A 17,179-nucleotide genomic window follows, 5' to 3' on the forward strand; every position below is an offset into this window, starting at 1 on the left:
CTGGGTGGTTGGAGAAGACCCTGTGTGCAAACGAAGTCATCTCACCTAGTTTAAGGTACGAATTTGAATTTTTTTTCAAGATCTGTTCGCGTAGAAGACTTACTAGTAAGTCATCTGTATGTAGAAGACTTACTGATGAGTCTTCTGGTCAAACGGACGACTTAAATTAAGTCGTCCAGCTTTGTTTGTTAAAAAAAAACACTCCAGACGACTTATATATAAGTCGTCTACGAGAAACGGGCTAGTTTTGCATTTGACCGAATCGTGTCAGATCTTTGACTATTTCTGGACGACTTATAATTCAGTCGTCTCTGGGAAAGTTAAAATTTCAATATTTTATGAAAACTTGACGACTTACGTGTAAGTCGTCCTAGGTTAGTTTTGTAATTGAAAAATAAAACTTGAAATTTAACTTTCTCCAGACGACTTAGATGAAAGTCGTCCAGCTAAACGACTTAATTTAAGGTCGTCCGGGATAAGCAAGGTTTGACCAGAAAATTGGGAAAAATTCTGGACGACTTTGCTTTCCCCGGACGACTTTAAATTAAGTCTTCTGGAGGGACGACTTTATATTAAGTCGTCTGGTTAAAGTTAAATTATGAAGTTTTATTTTTCAATTACAAAACTAACCTAGGACGACTTACACGTAAGTCGTCAAGTTTTCATAAAATATTGAAATTTTAACTTTCCCAGAGACGACTGAATTATAAGTCGTCCAGAAATAGTCAAAGATCTGACACGATTCGGTCAAATGCAAAACTAGCCCGTTTCTCGTAGACGACTTATATATAAGTCGTCTGAAGTTTTTTTTTTAACAAACAAAGCCGGACGACTTAGAATTAAGTCGTCCCTTTTAATTTTCAATTGCAAAAGTGACCTCTTTAGACGACTTACCTTTAAGTCTTCTGGACGACTTAATGCTAAGTCGTCTGCGGCAATGTTTATTGAACTTCTTCATTTTCTCTATGTTTACTAATGTGTTTTATTTTGAATATTTGCAGATGATTTTTCAGTTACATGCAGTGTATGGAGAATGGTTGTTGAGAGATTTCCGTTGGGATTTTGTGGTTGATGATCTCAAAGGAGCAAGATTGTTTTTATTGAATGAAGATTCAACACATGCTGAACTTGTTGCAATGGCTCAAGAAGATTATAACCTGGACATGAGAACAGTGAGTGTGGAGATTAGCTACTCATTACCAGCAGAAATGATGATGGCTCCAGGCAGTCTTCCCATTCATGTTACAAGTGATAGACAAGTTCGAAACTTGCTGGAGATACTCAAAACCCATAGAGTATGTCTTTGTGTATCAAGCCGCAGCAAGGTCGAAACGGTTTCAGAGAAAAGGGATATTGATGAAGCTGGTGAATGGGAAAAAGATGTTGGTGATAATGATGAAGCTGGTGAATGGGAAGAAGATGTTGGTGATGATGATGAAGCTGATGAATGTTTTGAAGATGTTGGTGATAATGAGTTTGTTGAAGATGAAAATCAAGATGGGGAGGAGGAAAATGGGGAGGAGGATGCTGATAATTCTATTGTTGGTGAAACGGATCAGAATGGTGGGGATTACAGTCTTTATGGAAAGGTTCCAGATGAGGACGAGGAAGATGATGATAATATTTGTTTTGAAGAAATCCAAAAGACATATGCTAAGACAAATGCTATTGAAGGAGGAAAATCGAATGGTACCAGTATCTATGTCAACCAGAGTTTTGTTAGCAAGGGTGCACTGCTTTCAGAGCTGCGGTTGGCAGCAGTGAGGGGTAAGTTTTCTTTCAGATTATACAAATCAACGAAAACTCTCGTTGTGGCAACATGTCCGGTTAGCTATTGTGGATGGAAGGTCAGAGCGAGTGTCAAACATGGGACAAACACGTTTTGGGTAACAAAGTATGTGGAAAAACATTTATGCTCAGCGGGAGACCGAATCGCTCAGCGGAGACACTGTACTCCGAAGTATGTAGGTAGTCTTTTCATTGATCGTGTTGGAATCATTGATGGGATAACTCCGCAGCATATCACTGATGCAATGAGGAACATGTTTGGCATGGCGCTTGATTACACCACTTCATACAGAGCACTGTTATATGCACAAAGATTGGTGAGAGGATCAGCAGAAGAAGGGTATTCGCGTCTGGCATCATATCTCGAGCAAATCTCCATTGCAAATCCTGATTCTATCACGGCGATAGAACTTGATTCTATGAAAAGATTTAAGTATCTATTTCTCTCTTTTGGAGCTTCTATCAAAGGTTTTAAGTATCAGAGAAGGGTCATTGTGGTGGATGGAACTCACCTAAGTGGAAAGTATGGAGGAACTATGTTAGTTGCAGCCGCACAAGATGGCAATTTTCAGATATTCCCATTGGCTTTTGGGATCGTGGATGAGGAAGATATACCTTCTTGGGAATGGTTTTTCACAAAATTGGCTAGTTGTATATCTCATGACAAGCCTCTGGTGATAGTCTCCGACCGGCACAAGGCCATTAAAAGTGCGTGTGATAAGGTGTTTCCTTGGGCAACCCGAGGAATATGTTATTATCACCTTCAAGATAACATTGTCAAAAAGTTTAAAGGGAAACATCTCATGTACTTGGTGAAAGGGGCTGCTTATGCTCACACGGTTTACGATTTTGACCGGTACATGGCTGAGATACGGAGTGCAAACCCGGAACTTGCAACGTATTTGGAGAAAGCCGACGTCAGGCTATGGTCAAGGGTTTATTGTAAGGGGAACAGGTTCAACATAAAAACAAGCAACATTGCTGAATCTATTAATTCCGCACTGAAGCGAGCAAGAGGATTTCCGATTACGTTCCTGCTGGAGTTCATAAGGCAGAAGTTAGGAAAATGGTATTGGAAAAGGAGACAAGATGCTTTGAGTCTCACAACTGAACATAGCGGGGGTGTTGAATACTTGCTTGCTGTTCGAGAAGAGATAGCGGGTACGATGACGGTCGAACCAATTGATGGATGGCATTTCTTTGTCAAAGGTGGCAAAATGGACTGTGTGGTTGATTTGGAACATGCAAAGTGTGATTGTGGTGTCTATGGAGTGGAGAAAATACCTTGCTCTCATGCTATAGCTGCTGGAATACATGCTGGTTTGCATATCTCCACACTTGTATGTCCACTGTACTCAAAGAATTATCTGTATGCAGGATACTCAGAGAATATATATCCTATCGTGTCACAACATATTGAGGAACGAGAATGCTTTCCTCCAGAACTAAAGCGTGGTCGGGGGAGACCGAAGAAATCAAGATGGCAATCTTGGTTGGAGCTATCTAGGATGAGAGGACACAAACCCAGGAAGAAACACAGGGCACGGAGATGCTCAAACTGCAAGGAAACTGGCCATACGAAACCACAATGTACACAACCAGTTGACTAGTTGTCCAGACGACCTAAATTTAAGTCGTCCAGTCTTGATTACCCGTCCAGACGACTAAATTTTTAGTCGTCCAGTGTATTTTATTTTTAGACGACCTTCTACTAAGTCGTCCAGTGTATTTTATTTTTAGACGACCTTCTACTATCCCTTCAAGTGTATTTTATTTTTAGACTACCTTCTACTATCCCTTCAAGTCGTCCAAACCTTCTAGACGACTTATTTGTAAGTCGTCCAGTTGGAAAACCTTCCAGACGACTTATAATAAGTCGTCCAAAACTTCTAGACGACTTATTTGTAAGTCGTCCAGTTGGAAAACCTTCCAGACGACTTATAATAAGTCGTCCAAACCTTCTAGACGACTTATTTGTAAGTCGTCCAGTTGGAAAACCTTCCAGAAGACTTATAATAAGTCGTCCAAACCTTCTAGACGACTTATTTGTAAGTCCTCCAGTTGGAAAACCTTCCAGACGACTTATTTCTTCCAGACAACTTATATATTTACAAATCTATACAAAGACAAGCTGAAATACAAATACTTCGCTCGTTAAAAAATCATGTTCAAATACAAAGACAAGTTCAAATACAAACACAAATCTAATCATACATGCCCACGAACTTATCACCATCCACATTTTCTTTCAGATGCTGATCAACAAGCTCCTTCCATATATCCACCGCCATATTATCCCTCATTTTCTTCGCGTTGCACCTAGCAAAGTCTTTAGGGTCAAAGGAGACCCCAAGAGCATGACATTCAATGTACTTTACAGCGTACACGCCACAATCACCATTGTTGGCCGTGGGTACACCTTTCAGCGGTCTCTCATATGTGTATGGCTCCAACCCGTATTTGACCCGTATTTCGTCGGTGGCTGCGCACTCAACAAGCAGATAAGGGACCATCTGGAGAAAAGGCTCCATTATCGCATCCCATGCGTCTGGTACACTAGATGAAGGTATGCTGTCCCAGACGACTATGTGCCTCTTAGGGATCGATATCCAAATAGCAACCCAATGCTTGTCGTCCAAGTTCACTGGCGCATAGATATCATCAATGTCCTCCCCCCACTTCTTGTTTGATTGGCAAAATGAAGGTATTGATCCGTCATAAAAATTCGACGCCCCACCAGGTAGAACTCTTCCTAAACCTTTGTGATCAGGTTCCGATGTTTTGAAGAGCTGATACTGCTCTCTCCAAGACTGGGAAAAGTTGTGATCCAGGAAGCACATTCGCTCGCTCCTGAAAGCTTGTGGGTTCTCCTGATACCTCTGCCTTAGCACATTAATCCAAGCATCTATATGCTGCATATTAAATATAACAAGTTAGAAGTTACCAGACGACTTAAATATAAGTCGTGTGCAGAAGACTTACGCAGTCTTCCAGCCATCCTCTGGCTGTCCGGAGGAAGTGGTACCACCTTGTTGGTGATGTACGTGGTTTGTCCTCGGTCTTAGTTAAATAATGACTGCAAACAAAAAAGCAATCAGTTTTGGACGACTAAATCAAGCTATTATGGGTAAAGCAATCACTTACGGATCAGTTTTCAACCAATCAGCGAGTTCCTTCAACTTATCTTTGTTTACTGGCGGAAATGGATTATAGGCTGCCACTTTATCTTTTTTTTTCTCTGCCGTATAAGGAGATCTCACAGTGGGAGCAGGTTTCTTCGCTCGTTTACTCTTTGCACGCTTGTCCAATACAACCAGGCTCGGTTCTGAAACTGGATCGCTTGGCTCGGTGGAAGCGAGACTCGGTTGTTGATCGGTCGAAGCGAGGCTCGGTTGGTGATCGGTGGAAGTGACAGCAACAATCTCTTTGGAGGTGACACCATCTGCTTTATCCTCCGGCAAGATCTTATTTACCGAGTTCGCCTCGGTTGCTGTATCCTCCGGCAACCATCTCTGCAATAAAAGTTGCACACAAGTTAAACCTGGACGACTTAAATAAAAGTTGTCTGGACGACTAGTTGACCCTGGACGACTTAAAATTAAGTCTTCCGTGGTCAACTAGTCGTCCAGACAACTTACGTTTAAGTCGTCCAGGGTCAACTAGTCGTCCAGACAACTTTTACAGTCGTCTGGACAACTAGTTAACCCTGGATTTGATACTAACCTCTTTGATTTGAGGAGGCTGTTTCTTTTGAGGAGGAGGCTGTTTCTTTTGAGGAGGAGGAGGCTGCTGCTGTTTCTTTTGAGGAGGAGGAGGCTGCTGTTTGGTTTGATGAGGAGGAGGCTGGTTACTAACCACGGTTTCATTGGCATGAGGGGTAGCCTGTTTGTTTCTACCCCCGGTTTCTTTGGCAAGAGGGGTAGGCTGTTTATCTTGAGGGGTAGCCTGATTGGTTAGAGGTGGAGGGGTAGCCTGATTGGTGACACCAACCTTCTTCTCCACAGCTTCCAATCTATCGGACAACTTCCTAAACTCCCTCATGCACTTATTAAACCCTTTTTTCATGCAGTCAGCTACGCCCTTGAACATAATTTCCAACTCCTCTCTGGTCACCCCTCTAGCCTCTTCTCTAGCCTCTTCACTAGCCACTTTAGGAGCCTCTTTACGAGCTTTCTTCCGAGGTCTTGGATTGTCTTCCTCCTCCTCCTCCTCCTCCTCCAACACAACCATCTCTTTGGCCTTCTTCGATGGAGTCACAACCTTAGGTTTTGTATTGACCTTAGTACCAGTGACTTCCCAGCAATCCATGGTCCACTTCCACGGTCTCCGCTCATACATGACTTTAATGATGTTCTCCGCGGGCAGGTCCTCAACCTCAGAGTCCCATTTTGGCCACATTTCACTAATGTCCTTCTCAACAAAGTTGATCACGCGGGTCTGCAGTAAATAGAAGAATCGAGTTAGATATTTGAAAAAAAATACTAAATAGACGACTTAATTATAAGTCGTCTACTAAGTCGTCCAGCTGGAAGACCTTCCAGACGACTTATAATAAGTCGTCTAATAAGTCGTCCAGATGGAAGACTTTCCAGACGACTTAATTAAGTCGTCCGATAAGTCGTCCAGCTGGGAAGACTTTCCAGACGACTTATTATAAGTCGTCCGATAAGTCGTCCAGCTGGACGACCTTCCAGACGACTTATAATAAGTCGTCTGCGCAGTCTTTTGGATTGAAGTAAATACCTGACTCAAGATAGCAGCTTTCATTGATCTGCGGCCTCTGCTGCCCTCGTAAGCCAGTATCGGTGGAGACGGACTGTCTGCTCTGGGACCACCAATACTAGCACCCAATTCCGGCATAGCTGTGTACGTCCAGACCTGAAGAACTTGTATAAACCCATCCACGGTGTAACAGCCAGCAATTTCTTTGTTCCACAAAGAGTCCATCAGCACCTTAAACGCGACTCTCCCCCATGGATAATTCTCAAACCGTTCTAAATCCATCACTAGCCTTGCCAGAGTAGATCGTGTAGCGGTTGAAAACTTTCTCCCTTCAATGAATCCAGTGAAGATGGAGAGGTACGCGAGCCGCTTGCGATCTTCCCTGGACCAATCCCCGCATCTCTTCAGTGCTGCTATTATCTGATCAGTAGTTGGCCCAGCTTCCAGATGAACTCCCAGCATCCCCCAGAAAGAAACCATCTCTGGGGTAACGTCACATTTTGGTGTCTCAAGGTCCTCGATGTACTCGCAGTTTAGACCAGTGAGGTTTTCAAACTCTAACAGTGAAAACCTCAAAGGTTCTGGACCAACGAGAGACCACATCTCATACTTCTTCTTAATGTCCAGCTTGAAACTGAGCATGTAGTGAACCAGCCTTGAAGCCCAACCAAATCCCTGCTCCTTGAACTTGATGAAAACTCCCAAACTCGACTCCTTGAGCTCTTCAAATTCGTCATCAGTAAGAGCTTTCCTAAGAGCAGTATGCAACTTGCTGTTATCCGTATGATACGAAATGCTATTGTGGGCTTCTGGCTCTTCCCCTGATGTGTATAACCTACGGGGGAGTTCTGGAATATCCATCCTTTTTGTCTGCAAAATAATCAAAGACAACAATATAAGTCCAGACGACTTAGTAGACGACTTAAATTTAAGTCGTCTGGAAAGTCTTCCAAATGGACGACTTATATTTAAGTCATCTACTAAGTCGTCCAGTTGGAAGACTTTCCAGACGACTTAAATTACTTACAAGTCTTCCAGTCGCAGAAGGAGTTGGAGTACTCGTCATTGCGGTTATAGATCTGAAAAAATAAACGTGAAACGGTGAGAATGAGTAAATTGATAGAGACAACGTTTTATGTTCATCTTTTCCTCGAGATTGATGACTTAGCGGCGTTAGGGTTTACAGAGAAACGGCGCTAAGGTTTACAGAGAAGAAGCGGCGGCGCTAGGGTTTAGAAGAAGCGGCGGCGCTAGTGTTTAGAGGAAGCGGCGGTGAGAACGTTGGTGACCACGGTGGCGAGGGCGACGGTTTGTTCGGAAATAGTGGAAGCGGCGGCGCTAGGGTTTAGAGGAATCGGCGGCGCTAGGGTTTAGAGGAATCGGCGGCGCTAGGGTTAGAAGAAGCTGCGGCGACAACGGTGAGAATGAAGTGAGATAGATAGCTGACGTTGAGAACGATGGTTTGTTCGGAAATCGTGGGAATTCGAAATCGCCTTTGAGAGAGAACTGTTAGGGTTTCTGAATTTCGCGAAAAATGAAAAAAAAAATAAAAATCACCTTATATATTGGGTAAATAATCCGGTTAGCTTTAAAAGTACATTGGTAAACTTTAAGGTTTGGTCCGGTTTAGACGACTTATTCTGGCTGATAATGTACAACAGACGACTTAATATTTAGTCGTCTGTTTTCAGACGACAAAATATTAAGTCGTCCTAGACCCTAAAATGAACCCCTAAACTAAAATGACTAGATTAACTAACTAACCACGTTATAAAATCAAATTATACTTAAATAGTGTTTACTATACACAGAAATGAACACGCATAAGTAATTTTAAAAATTTTCAAAAACGGTTTTAATGCTTTCCAAAATCTAACCCTAAGAACACATACAATACTACAACATATGTTGATGAAACATAAACTAAAGAATATCATGACTCACTACTTTCACTCATCTATGCTGAAAACAATTGAAATTTGTTATATCTTAATTTATACCTCCTAAGACATATGTTAATTACATAATTCCCATTTTTCACTTATCAAAATATTTTTTACAAAATTTTTAAATTATGTTTAAGACTAACTGTCCAGACGACTTTCAGTTAAGTCGTCTGGACGACTTATTTTCAAGTCGTCTAAACAGACGACTTGCGAGGGGTAGAAACGTAAAAAAAATTCCGTTTTTTTGTTTGGTCACAAGGGGATAGTTGTAATTTCAATAGCCTTTTAGGTTACTTTTGCCTTTGACCCAAGTTGGGGTATTGTTTTGGGTTTGACTCCAAGTTTTGAGTCACACTTGGCAATTCTCCCATAATTATATTAATAAAATTACTAAAATGACACTATACTTCTTTTTTATAATGCTATCAATTTTTTTCCAAATAATTCTCATTTATACTGCTATCATTATTTTCAAACAATTCCAAAAGGTACTTCAGTTTTAATAATATAGACTAGAGATTGATATGCGCACCCACACAGATATTGGTTTTTACATTGATATTTATTTTTATACATTGATATTTATTTTTTTATTAGTGTTATATATTTTAAATGACTAGTAATATAACTAATTTTATTAAAAAGACCTAGACCGAATCAGGTAATATGGTTATTTTTGGTACAAATATCTGAATTCATTTCATATACATTTGTTATTAAGATATTTTTAGGTTCTTATACATCAGAACCAAACTCATCCAGACCCAGAAAGACTCAACTGAAAACCCACACATAAATTTATAATATTCAAGGAGGGGGCTAATTTCAAAAAAAAAACAAAACGATACCCGAAAAGAACAACCCCTACCTAAATGGATAGTCAATGTTCATACCTAACTGATTCTTATAAACTAATAAAAAGAACTCTTTCGATGTGTTTGGCTAAAATAAGTGAAATAAAAAAAAGTTTTTTTTATTTAGTAAAATAATTATATGGAGTGAAAATTAAGTGACAATAAATGTAATACATTTTAATTATTTTGATTTAAGTTGATATTTTATTCATAAAAACATGTCGTTGAATTATGTTTTTGGTTACATAATTTTCCACCGATCGAAATTAAAAAAAAAAGGTTTTAGTAAAACAAACTAAACCGAACGTTTAACCATATGCAAAACCCATTTATTTTAGATATTTGGTTTTATAATTGACACAAAATTAATGTTGATTAACTAATAAAAAAAATTTTGCACTATTATTATGGTAAAATAATTAATGATGTGATTTATTGTTAAGGTAATATAATTAATGAAATTGTTAAACTAAATGAAATATGGTAAAACAATTAACGTGATTATATTAATGAAATTAATAGAAGGACATTATGCATTTTTATACTGCTATACATGTTTCTAAACAATTCTCATTTATACTACTATCTATCAATACTTGTAAACGACAGGAACGTACTTCAATTTTAATAATATAGATGTAAGTGTTAGTTTCCGGTCTCAGTGGGTGCTAGAGAAAATTTAGCAACCGGTTCTTGTCAATAGCCCCCAAAAAATATGGTTTTCAGTCCAAATCTTACTGAATCAAACAAATAACCTACACTACGAAACTGATGATGTAGATTAGTGCTTTTACTCTAATAATGCACGTTATCTAAGAGATGCAACTTGTAAGAGTACATGTAATTATTTTTTGAAATAATAAACGAATCTTTAAAATTAAGACATTATCAACTTGGAGATGATCAAGTGGGGAGAGTACACAAAACGTGGGGTGAAAAAATCAGAGGAGGCGAAGGAACACGGTAAGAGAAAAGTAGGTTCGGCCGCAGCAGATTCCTAGACCCGGCTGATGCAGCAGCACGAGGCTTTGCCAAACCATGTGACTCTTGCATCTAAAACCCCAAGTCCTCCATTTAATTCGGTTGGCCGCTACTTGTTCCCTTTTGGCTTTTTTCTTAACCCATGCCTCTGGCCACTCTCTAACTCTAGTTACTACTACTTGCTACTTGTTTTTTCTTCTCAATGTCTCAAAACCAATTTAAATCTTGTTAAGATTTTGATTAAATTTTTCCCGTGATTCTTTTAATTTTGTCGGCAATTTTTGTATTGTTTCAATCCCACGTGTTTTATATTGTTGAAATGAAGCAATCTACTAGTTTGTTATATATTTATATATACATTTTCTTGAACAACATATTACATCTTAAGATTAATATTCTTAACTAACAAGAACTGTTCAACACCATCCCCATTCACCAATATGCATTTTCAATCATGATAATGTACCGTTCTGCTCAAGGAATCATTGTACACACCAACGTTTTACAAATGGAGCTTGACTAGGCGATAATCAATAATAAGCGAAACATTGTTTTTTAAAAGGATAAAAAATCGGTATAAGCAACATTTAAGCGCTAGTTCTCTATAAAACATCTAATTACCGTCTAGTGATTTTTTTGAACATTAGTATATACTACGAAAATATGATTTTTGGTCCTCAAAGAATATCAGTCCAATCATAGCTAGGGAATAATAGTATTTGTTAAAAGAAACCAGTTTTTGGAAGAAAAATTGAACACAGATGATGTGTATAAAACTCACACAACTAAATTTTATAGTTTCAGTTGTTAAAGAACAAGAAAAATGCAGGGGGTTTCAAATCTCATGCATTCCTTTATTTATGATACGGTCTATGTACCAAAGATAGAGTAAGAATATAAAAGAATAATAATATACCCTTTTTATAAAAATATATCATAACTTTGAATGGGAATATTAGGAAAGAGATGTGATGGTACGGTCAAAAGTACGTAAGGAAGAGTACATTCCTCCTCTGTTACTACTGTAACTCCGTAAGCGTTTCGTTATTGAATCTTGATTGTATAGTTAATTCTATAATTACATTTAGAGAATCTTCAGACGAAACTGTTGATCTGTACGTTGTAACACAATTATGTTTACTTAACTACACTGGGTTTAATTGCATTATTAAATACACGATCAACGTTCAATATGTAAACACAAATATTACCCATTTTTGGCCATCTTATATATCTTATATATCTAAACAGAAGACACAACCTTGATTCATGTGTGATTTTTTTTTAAAATGGACCAAATAAACATATTACTAGAAAGTCATGTTACGTTTAATCTCTAATCTTATCATTATTATATGTCTAACTAACTCACTTTCTAGATTATATGAACTAAATAATATGTTTATAACACAATATTGCTACATTATAGGAACTAAATAACTATCAATCATTTCAAGCAAAAAAAAATAGCCTAAAAATTCTGTTATCAATTTTTACTTCCATATCATGTACCATCGTATTTGAAAGAGACTGCAAGGAGCAAAAATATTTCTCGAGACTTCTACAGGTACATTTTTAAAACTAAAATGATTTCACATTGATTTGTCTTTTGTATATAGCTCATTTTGTGAAATGTTTGATTATCTTTGAAGATATAATATTTTAATATTTTCTAAATTCTATTTCTATTTATTTATTCAATAATGAAATACTAATACAATAAACAAAAGAATATATAAGAAGAAATAAACACATGTGAAAGTTTGAAACAATCTATTTGATGGAGAACAAGTATACTCTAATATTATTATGTTTGAACAACCTTAATATACTCGACAATATAAATCTATGAAGCTAAAAGTTTAATTTTTTAATAACTTGTGAAAGTTTCAAACAACCAATTCAATAAAAAAATATACGTTAAAATTATTATGTTTTAAAAAGTGATAGAAACACCTCGTATACATTATAATATATATCAATTTAGAATTGAAAACAAAATGTTTATATAAAAATAAATGAAAACAAACATCCGCGCGGTTCGAGATCTAGTTACTATTGTTTCTGCACTTGAGGGTCTCTTTTGATAAATTAGTAAGTTTTGGAGGTTTTACTAGTTATTCCATATTATATTCAGCGTTTTTCTCACTCTCGTGTGATTTTTGTTATATAAGGAAAACAAACGTTACACAATAATTTGATACGGTATCATATTCCATAGTGGCGCTCTTTAAAAAACACACTAAATCTCGAACAGCGCGGATTTTTGTTTTTATTTATTTTTATATAAATATTTTGTTTTCAATTCTAAATTGGTATATATTATAATATATATGTGTCTATCAATTTTTAAAACATCTATCAATTTTTAAAACATAATAAGTTTACTGTATATTTTTTTCATTGAATAGATTGTTTCAAACTTTCACATGTATTTGTATCTTCTTCTATATATATATTTTCAGATTATTATTTCATTATTTAAATCGTAACTATATATATAAAGATTAGTAAAATATTATTTTATTGTCATATTCAAAGATATTGTAACATTTCACAAATTTATAAAGTTTTTAAGAAATTAAACTTTTCGTTTCATAGATTTATATTATCGAGCAAATAATTAAACATTTAGTTTTTGTTTAATTTTTAAAATAAACTATATAGTTTAAAATTTGTTTTCATTGGTTTAAGGTAGTAAAGATTAATCATTATTAGATAATATGATTTTTGTTATTTAAAAAAAATCTTTATAATTTTAAAAGTTAACATCGACAAATATTTAAATATTTAGCATATAGAGGTATAGTATTACAACATTAAATTATATCTATTTAATTTATACTATCCATAAATCCAATGGATCATCTGTTGTTTAAATCCAATTATTGATAACCCAATAAAAATTTCTGGTAGGTTCAAAATTTAAATAATAAGATTATATATTAAATGTAACATGACTTTATAGGATTAAGTTCATTAAATCTATTTTTAAAAAAAATCACACATGAATCAAGGTTGTGACTTATGTTTTAATATATAAGATTTTCACTTGTTCTTGTTCTTGTTCTCGATATGAAATGGAAATAACTATTATATTATTCCTTTTGGTGCTTAAATTATGAAAAAAGTAAATATTCTAGAACGATTTATGGCGCATTCTATATTTAATATATATTCGACAGAATATGTACGAATCGTGAATCTCTTTCACAATGGTTCTTACTTCTTACAAAGATTAAAGATTATTATTTTTTTTTGACAAGAATCTTTAAATTACGATCCAATCTAACGTTTACGAATCTTTAGAATCAGAGAATCGGCTTAGAACTCGGAATAGTAAATTTATTATTTTCACTTTCGCTCCGAGAACTTTGGGTGATAGATTAGAGGAGACGTTGAGAGTATTAATTTACCATCACGTGGTTAAAAAGAAAGTAACAAAGAGATGATAACACATACGCGCATATTAGCCATTCGGTGTTTCAAAAAATTAACAGAAAGGTGCGGCACGTGGCTAACATACGCCGAGAGTTACAGTTCACCCCTCTTTTCTTCTCCTCCTTCACCGTATAATAAGAACACCAAGCCGCGGGAAAGGGAAGAAAAAAAAAATTAAAATAATGTAAAGAAAGTTTCTCTTTTTTTTTCTTTGAGTTGCTGGTTTATGGGAGAATCGTGTCAGATTAATTTCCTTTTTTAATTTCTTGAGTAGTTAAAGTAATAATATTCTCGAGAGAGTGAAAAGATCTTTCTCCATTATATATGCAGCTCTTTCTCCATCTTCTCCTCTACGAAAGTTACTGAAACCACTTTCATTTTTTTTCTGTAGTGTTGAGAGTCAATACCCCCAAAAGGGAATAGTAATGGGTACGTCTTCTTTCTCTCATTGTTGACTTTTTCAGTTTCTTTCTTTGGACCAAGAACTTCCATTAACGGTTCTTCTTCTTCTTCTTATGGGTTTCTCTGTTAGCTTTTCACAGTTAAGTGATGTCGGTGGGATCTTTGTTCATTATTTTGTTATGTAGTTACATATGACTTGTAATTTTCTATGGTAGCTGTGCTTTGTCTCTCTTTTATTACTAGACAAGAAAACAGAGAAGATGAGAGTTTTTCTTGTTTTCTTTAAATGGGTTTTATCAGAAAGAAACTTCCTTTGTCTATGGATTAAAATTTTTTTTGTTTTTGGGGGTTTCTTGAAATTACAATAGTCTATAACTGTTTTTGTGGGTTTTGATGGCAGATGTTAGCATGAGTTTTTCACAAGATATGGATGATGAGTATGAGAAGCTCATTAGAAGAATGAACCCACCCAGGTATTACTTACAACTTGTCTCTCCTTTTCTATTTATTTTTATATAAAATTAAAAACCATTATCTGATATGGTTTTGGATAAAACCTCTGTTTTTTTGTTTGTTAGGGTTGTTATTGATAATGACTCTTGCAAGGAGGCAACTGTGATAAGGGTACTTTTTCTTTATTTTTCAATTTGCTGGTTATATCAATAAAAGGTTTATTATATATCTAACATATAAAGTCTGAAACTTTTGTTTTGCTTACACATATTCTTTGGGGTTTGTGATGTTTGTCAGGTGGATAGTGCAAATGAATATGGGATTCTACTTGAAGTTGTGCAAATCCTCACTGATCTTGACCTCACTATCACCAAAGCTTACATATCCTCTGATGGTGGTTGGTTCATGGATGGTAATGCTTGTCTCTTTTTAGAAATTTCTTGCTTATGAACAAGGAATTGAATCTAATCTTATGTATCCACTTTGGCAGTATTTAATGTCACTCACCAAGATGGGAACAAAGTCACTGATGAAGTTGTTCTTGACTACATCCAAAAAGTGAGTTTTCTTTTAACAGGATTTGTTTTCTCTTCTTCTTTTATACGTGTAAATGAGTCTAATGAGTATGCTTTTGTTAATTTCTCAGTCTCTTGGCCCTGAAGCTTGCTTCTCCACTTCCTTGAGATCTGTTGGTGTCATACCATCAACAGACAGCACGGTTATCGAGTTAACCGGTTGTGACAGACCAGGTCTGCTGTCTGAACTGACAGCAGTCCTGACCCACCTCAAATGCAGTGTCCTAAACGCCGAGGTCTGGACACACAACACAAGAGCAGCTGCTGTGATGGAGGTGACAGATGACTTAACCGGTTCCGCAGTTTCTGATCCAGAGAGGCTCTCACTGATCAAGAGCCTTCTCAGGAATGTGCTCAAGGGAAGCAACACACCAAAGGAAGCCAAAACGGTTGTTTCTCAAGGGGAGGTCCACACTGATAGGAGGCTTCATCAGATGATGTTTGAAGATAGAGACTATGAGAACGGTGTGATGGTGGACGACGATTCCTCCAACGTTCAAGATGAAAGGCAAAGACCAGATGTTTGTGTTGATAATTGGCTTGATAAGGACTACTCTGTGGTCACGGTTAGATGTAAAGACAGACCAAAGCTTCTGTTCGACACTGTCTGCACTTTGACTGATATGCAGTATGTGGTTTTCCATGGAAGCGTTGATACTGAAGGCACGGAGGCATTTCAGGAGTATTATGTGAGACACATAGATGGGTCTCCTGTAAAATCAGAGGCGGAGAAGCAAAGAGTCATACAATGTCTTGAAGCAGCTATCAAAAGAAGAGTGTCTGAGGTAGAAAACCATTGTTTCTGTTGTTTACTCTTTCTTTTTTTTGTAAACTGTAACTGAATATGAGTGTCTTCTTCTCAGGGATTGAAGTTGGAGCTGTGCACTACAGATAGAGTAGGCTTGTTATCAAATGTGACTAGGATTTTCCGCGAAAACAGTCTAACGGTCACGAGAGCTGAAGTGAAAACCAAAGGAGGCAAAGCTGTGAACACATTCTATGTCAGCGATGCATCTGGCTACTCAATCGATGCCAAGACTATAGATTCCATAAGACAAACCATAGGCAAAACTCTCCTCAAAGTTAAGAACAAGCCTAAAGACCAACAACAAAGAGAGAAACCGCCTTCCCAAGAATCACCGACAAGGTTTCTCTTTGGGGGTCTCTTCAAGTCTAAATCTTTCGTCAACTTTGGCTTGGTTCGGTCCTACTCTTGAAGACACATCTTGGTTTAGAACTTTGAGGTTAAGTCTCCACTAGGTTTTTAACTGCTTCTTTAAACTTGAGAAGAATCTGTAAATGTATCACCAGGCATAACCTTAATTCTTGGTCTAGGATCCAACGTTGGGTAGGGAAAAAAGACAAAAGGGTTTAAGTTGATGTCATGACTAAAGTGTTTTAAGTGTCAACCTCCTCTGTATATAGTATCAGCTTCTCATAATTATCTCCATTTTAAATCTTCTTCAGATGTTGTAGCCTAAAATGTTAATGACAAATTAAAGTATTCATGACCTTAAACAATACTATATGAAAATAAACTATGAAGGACATAATTGTGGTGGGTGAATAATTTCATTATTGGATAATTCCAAAGGACTTCTGCCCAATTTTGATCCCTGATTTAAGAGCTGGTTTTCATACTATCTACAGTCTACACTTAAAATAACCAGTTTTTTCGGATAATAGCTAATTTTCAAAGGATCAGGAGGTTTGGGTCATAAGCACTTACACTTTTCATGGTAGCTCCATATCATGTAATTTGACTTTTTAGAAAGTAAGAGATTGGGATTCGAAATATATACTTAGTAGTTCAAGAGTTTTATCCATTAGACCCACTCATCCTTGTTGGAAGACAATAGCTACTTCAAAAGTTGTATAATTACACTTTTTTCATTGGCCTTTAGATACTGATTTTGTATATGTGAGAGACATTGTATTTAAGCTGAGAAAGTGTTTGAAAAATGTCAACAAGGTAGTCATTGTGTTCATCCAAATAACTCAAAGTTGAGATGTTGGT

General features: G+C 36.6%; 1 protein-coding gene across 2 annotated transcripts; it reads left to right on the plus strand.

Moving 5' to 3' along the window:
* The first annotated feature begins 13,923 nt into the window (after positions 1 to 13,923).
* On the plus strand, positions 13,924 to 16,623 carry LOC106402864 (ACT domain-containing protein ACR4). Of its 2 annotated transcripts, XM_022705333.2 has the most exons (8): positions 13,924 to 14,011; positions 14,124 to 14,161; positions 14,535 to 14,607; positions 14,713 to 14,758; positions 14,885 to 14,999; positions 15,078 to 15,145; positions 15,234 to 15,947; positions 16,026 to 16,623. In XM_022705333.2, the coding sequence occupies exons 2-8, from the start codon at positions 14,158 to 14,160 to the stop codon at positions 16,377 to 16,379; spliced, it is 1,374 nt and encodes a 457-aa protein (XP_022561054.2). In that variant the 5' UTR covers positions 13,924 to 14,011; positions 14,124 to 14,157; the 3' UTR covers positions 16,380 to 16,623. The 2 variants fall into 2 exon arrangements, with proteins under 2 accessions (XP_022561054.2, XP_022561055.2); XM_022705334.2 differs by lacking the exons at positions 13,924 to 14,011; positions 14,124 to 14,161 and adding an exon at positions 14,250 to 14,273.
* The last annotated feature ends 556 nt before the right edge of the window (positions 16,624 to 17,179 follow it).

Source organism: Brassica napus, chromosome C6 (genome assembly GCF_020379485.1).
Source record: "Brassica napus cultivar Da-Ae chromosome C6, Da-Ae, whole genome shotgun sequence".
In the NCBI taxonomy this organism is placed as follows: Eukaryota; Viridiplantae; Streptophyta; class Magnoliopsida; order Brassicales; family Brassicaceae; genus Brassica; species Brassica napus.

Excerpts from the sequence above, each read along its gene's own strand:
- LOC106402864 (XM_022705333.2), top strand. Across the intron at positions 15,000-15,077 it reads TGGTGGTTGGTTCATGGATG|TATTTAATGTCACTCACCAA; the intron begins GTAATGCTTGTC and ends CCACTTTGGCAG. Across the intron at positions 15,948-16,025 it reads TCAAAAGAAGAGTGTCTGAG|GGATTGAAGTTGGAGCTGTG; the intron begins GTAGAAAACCAT and ends TCTTCTTCTCAG.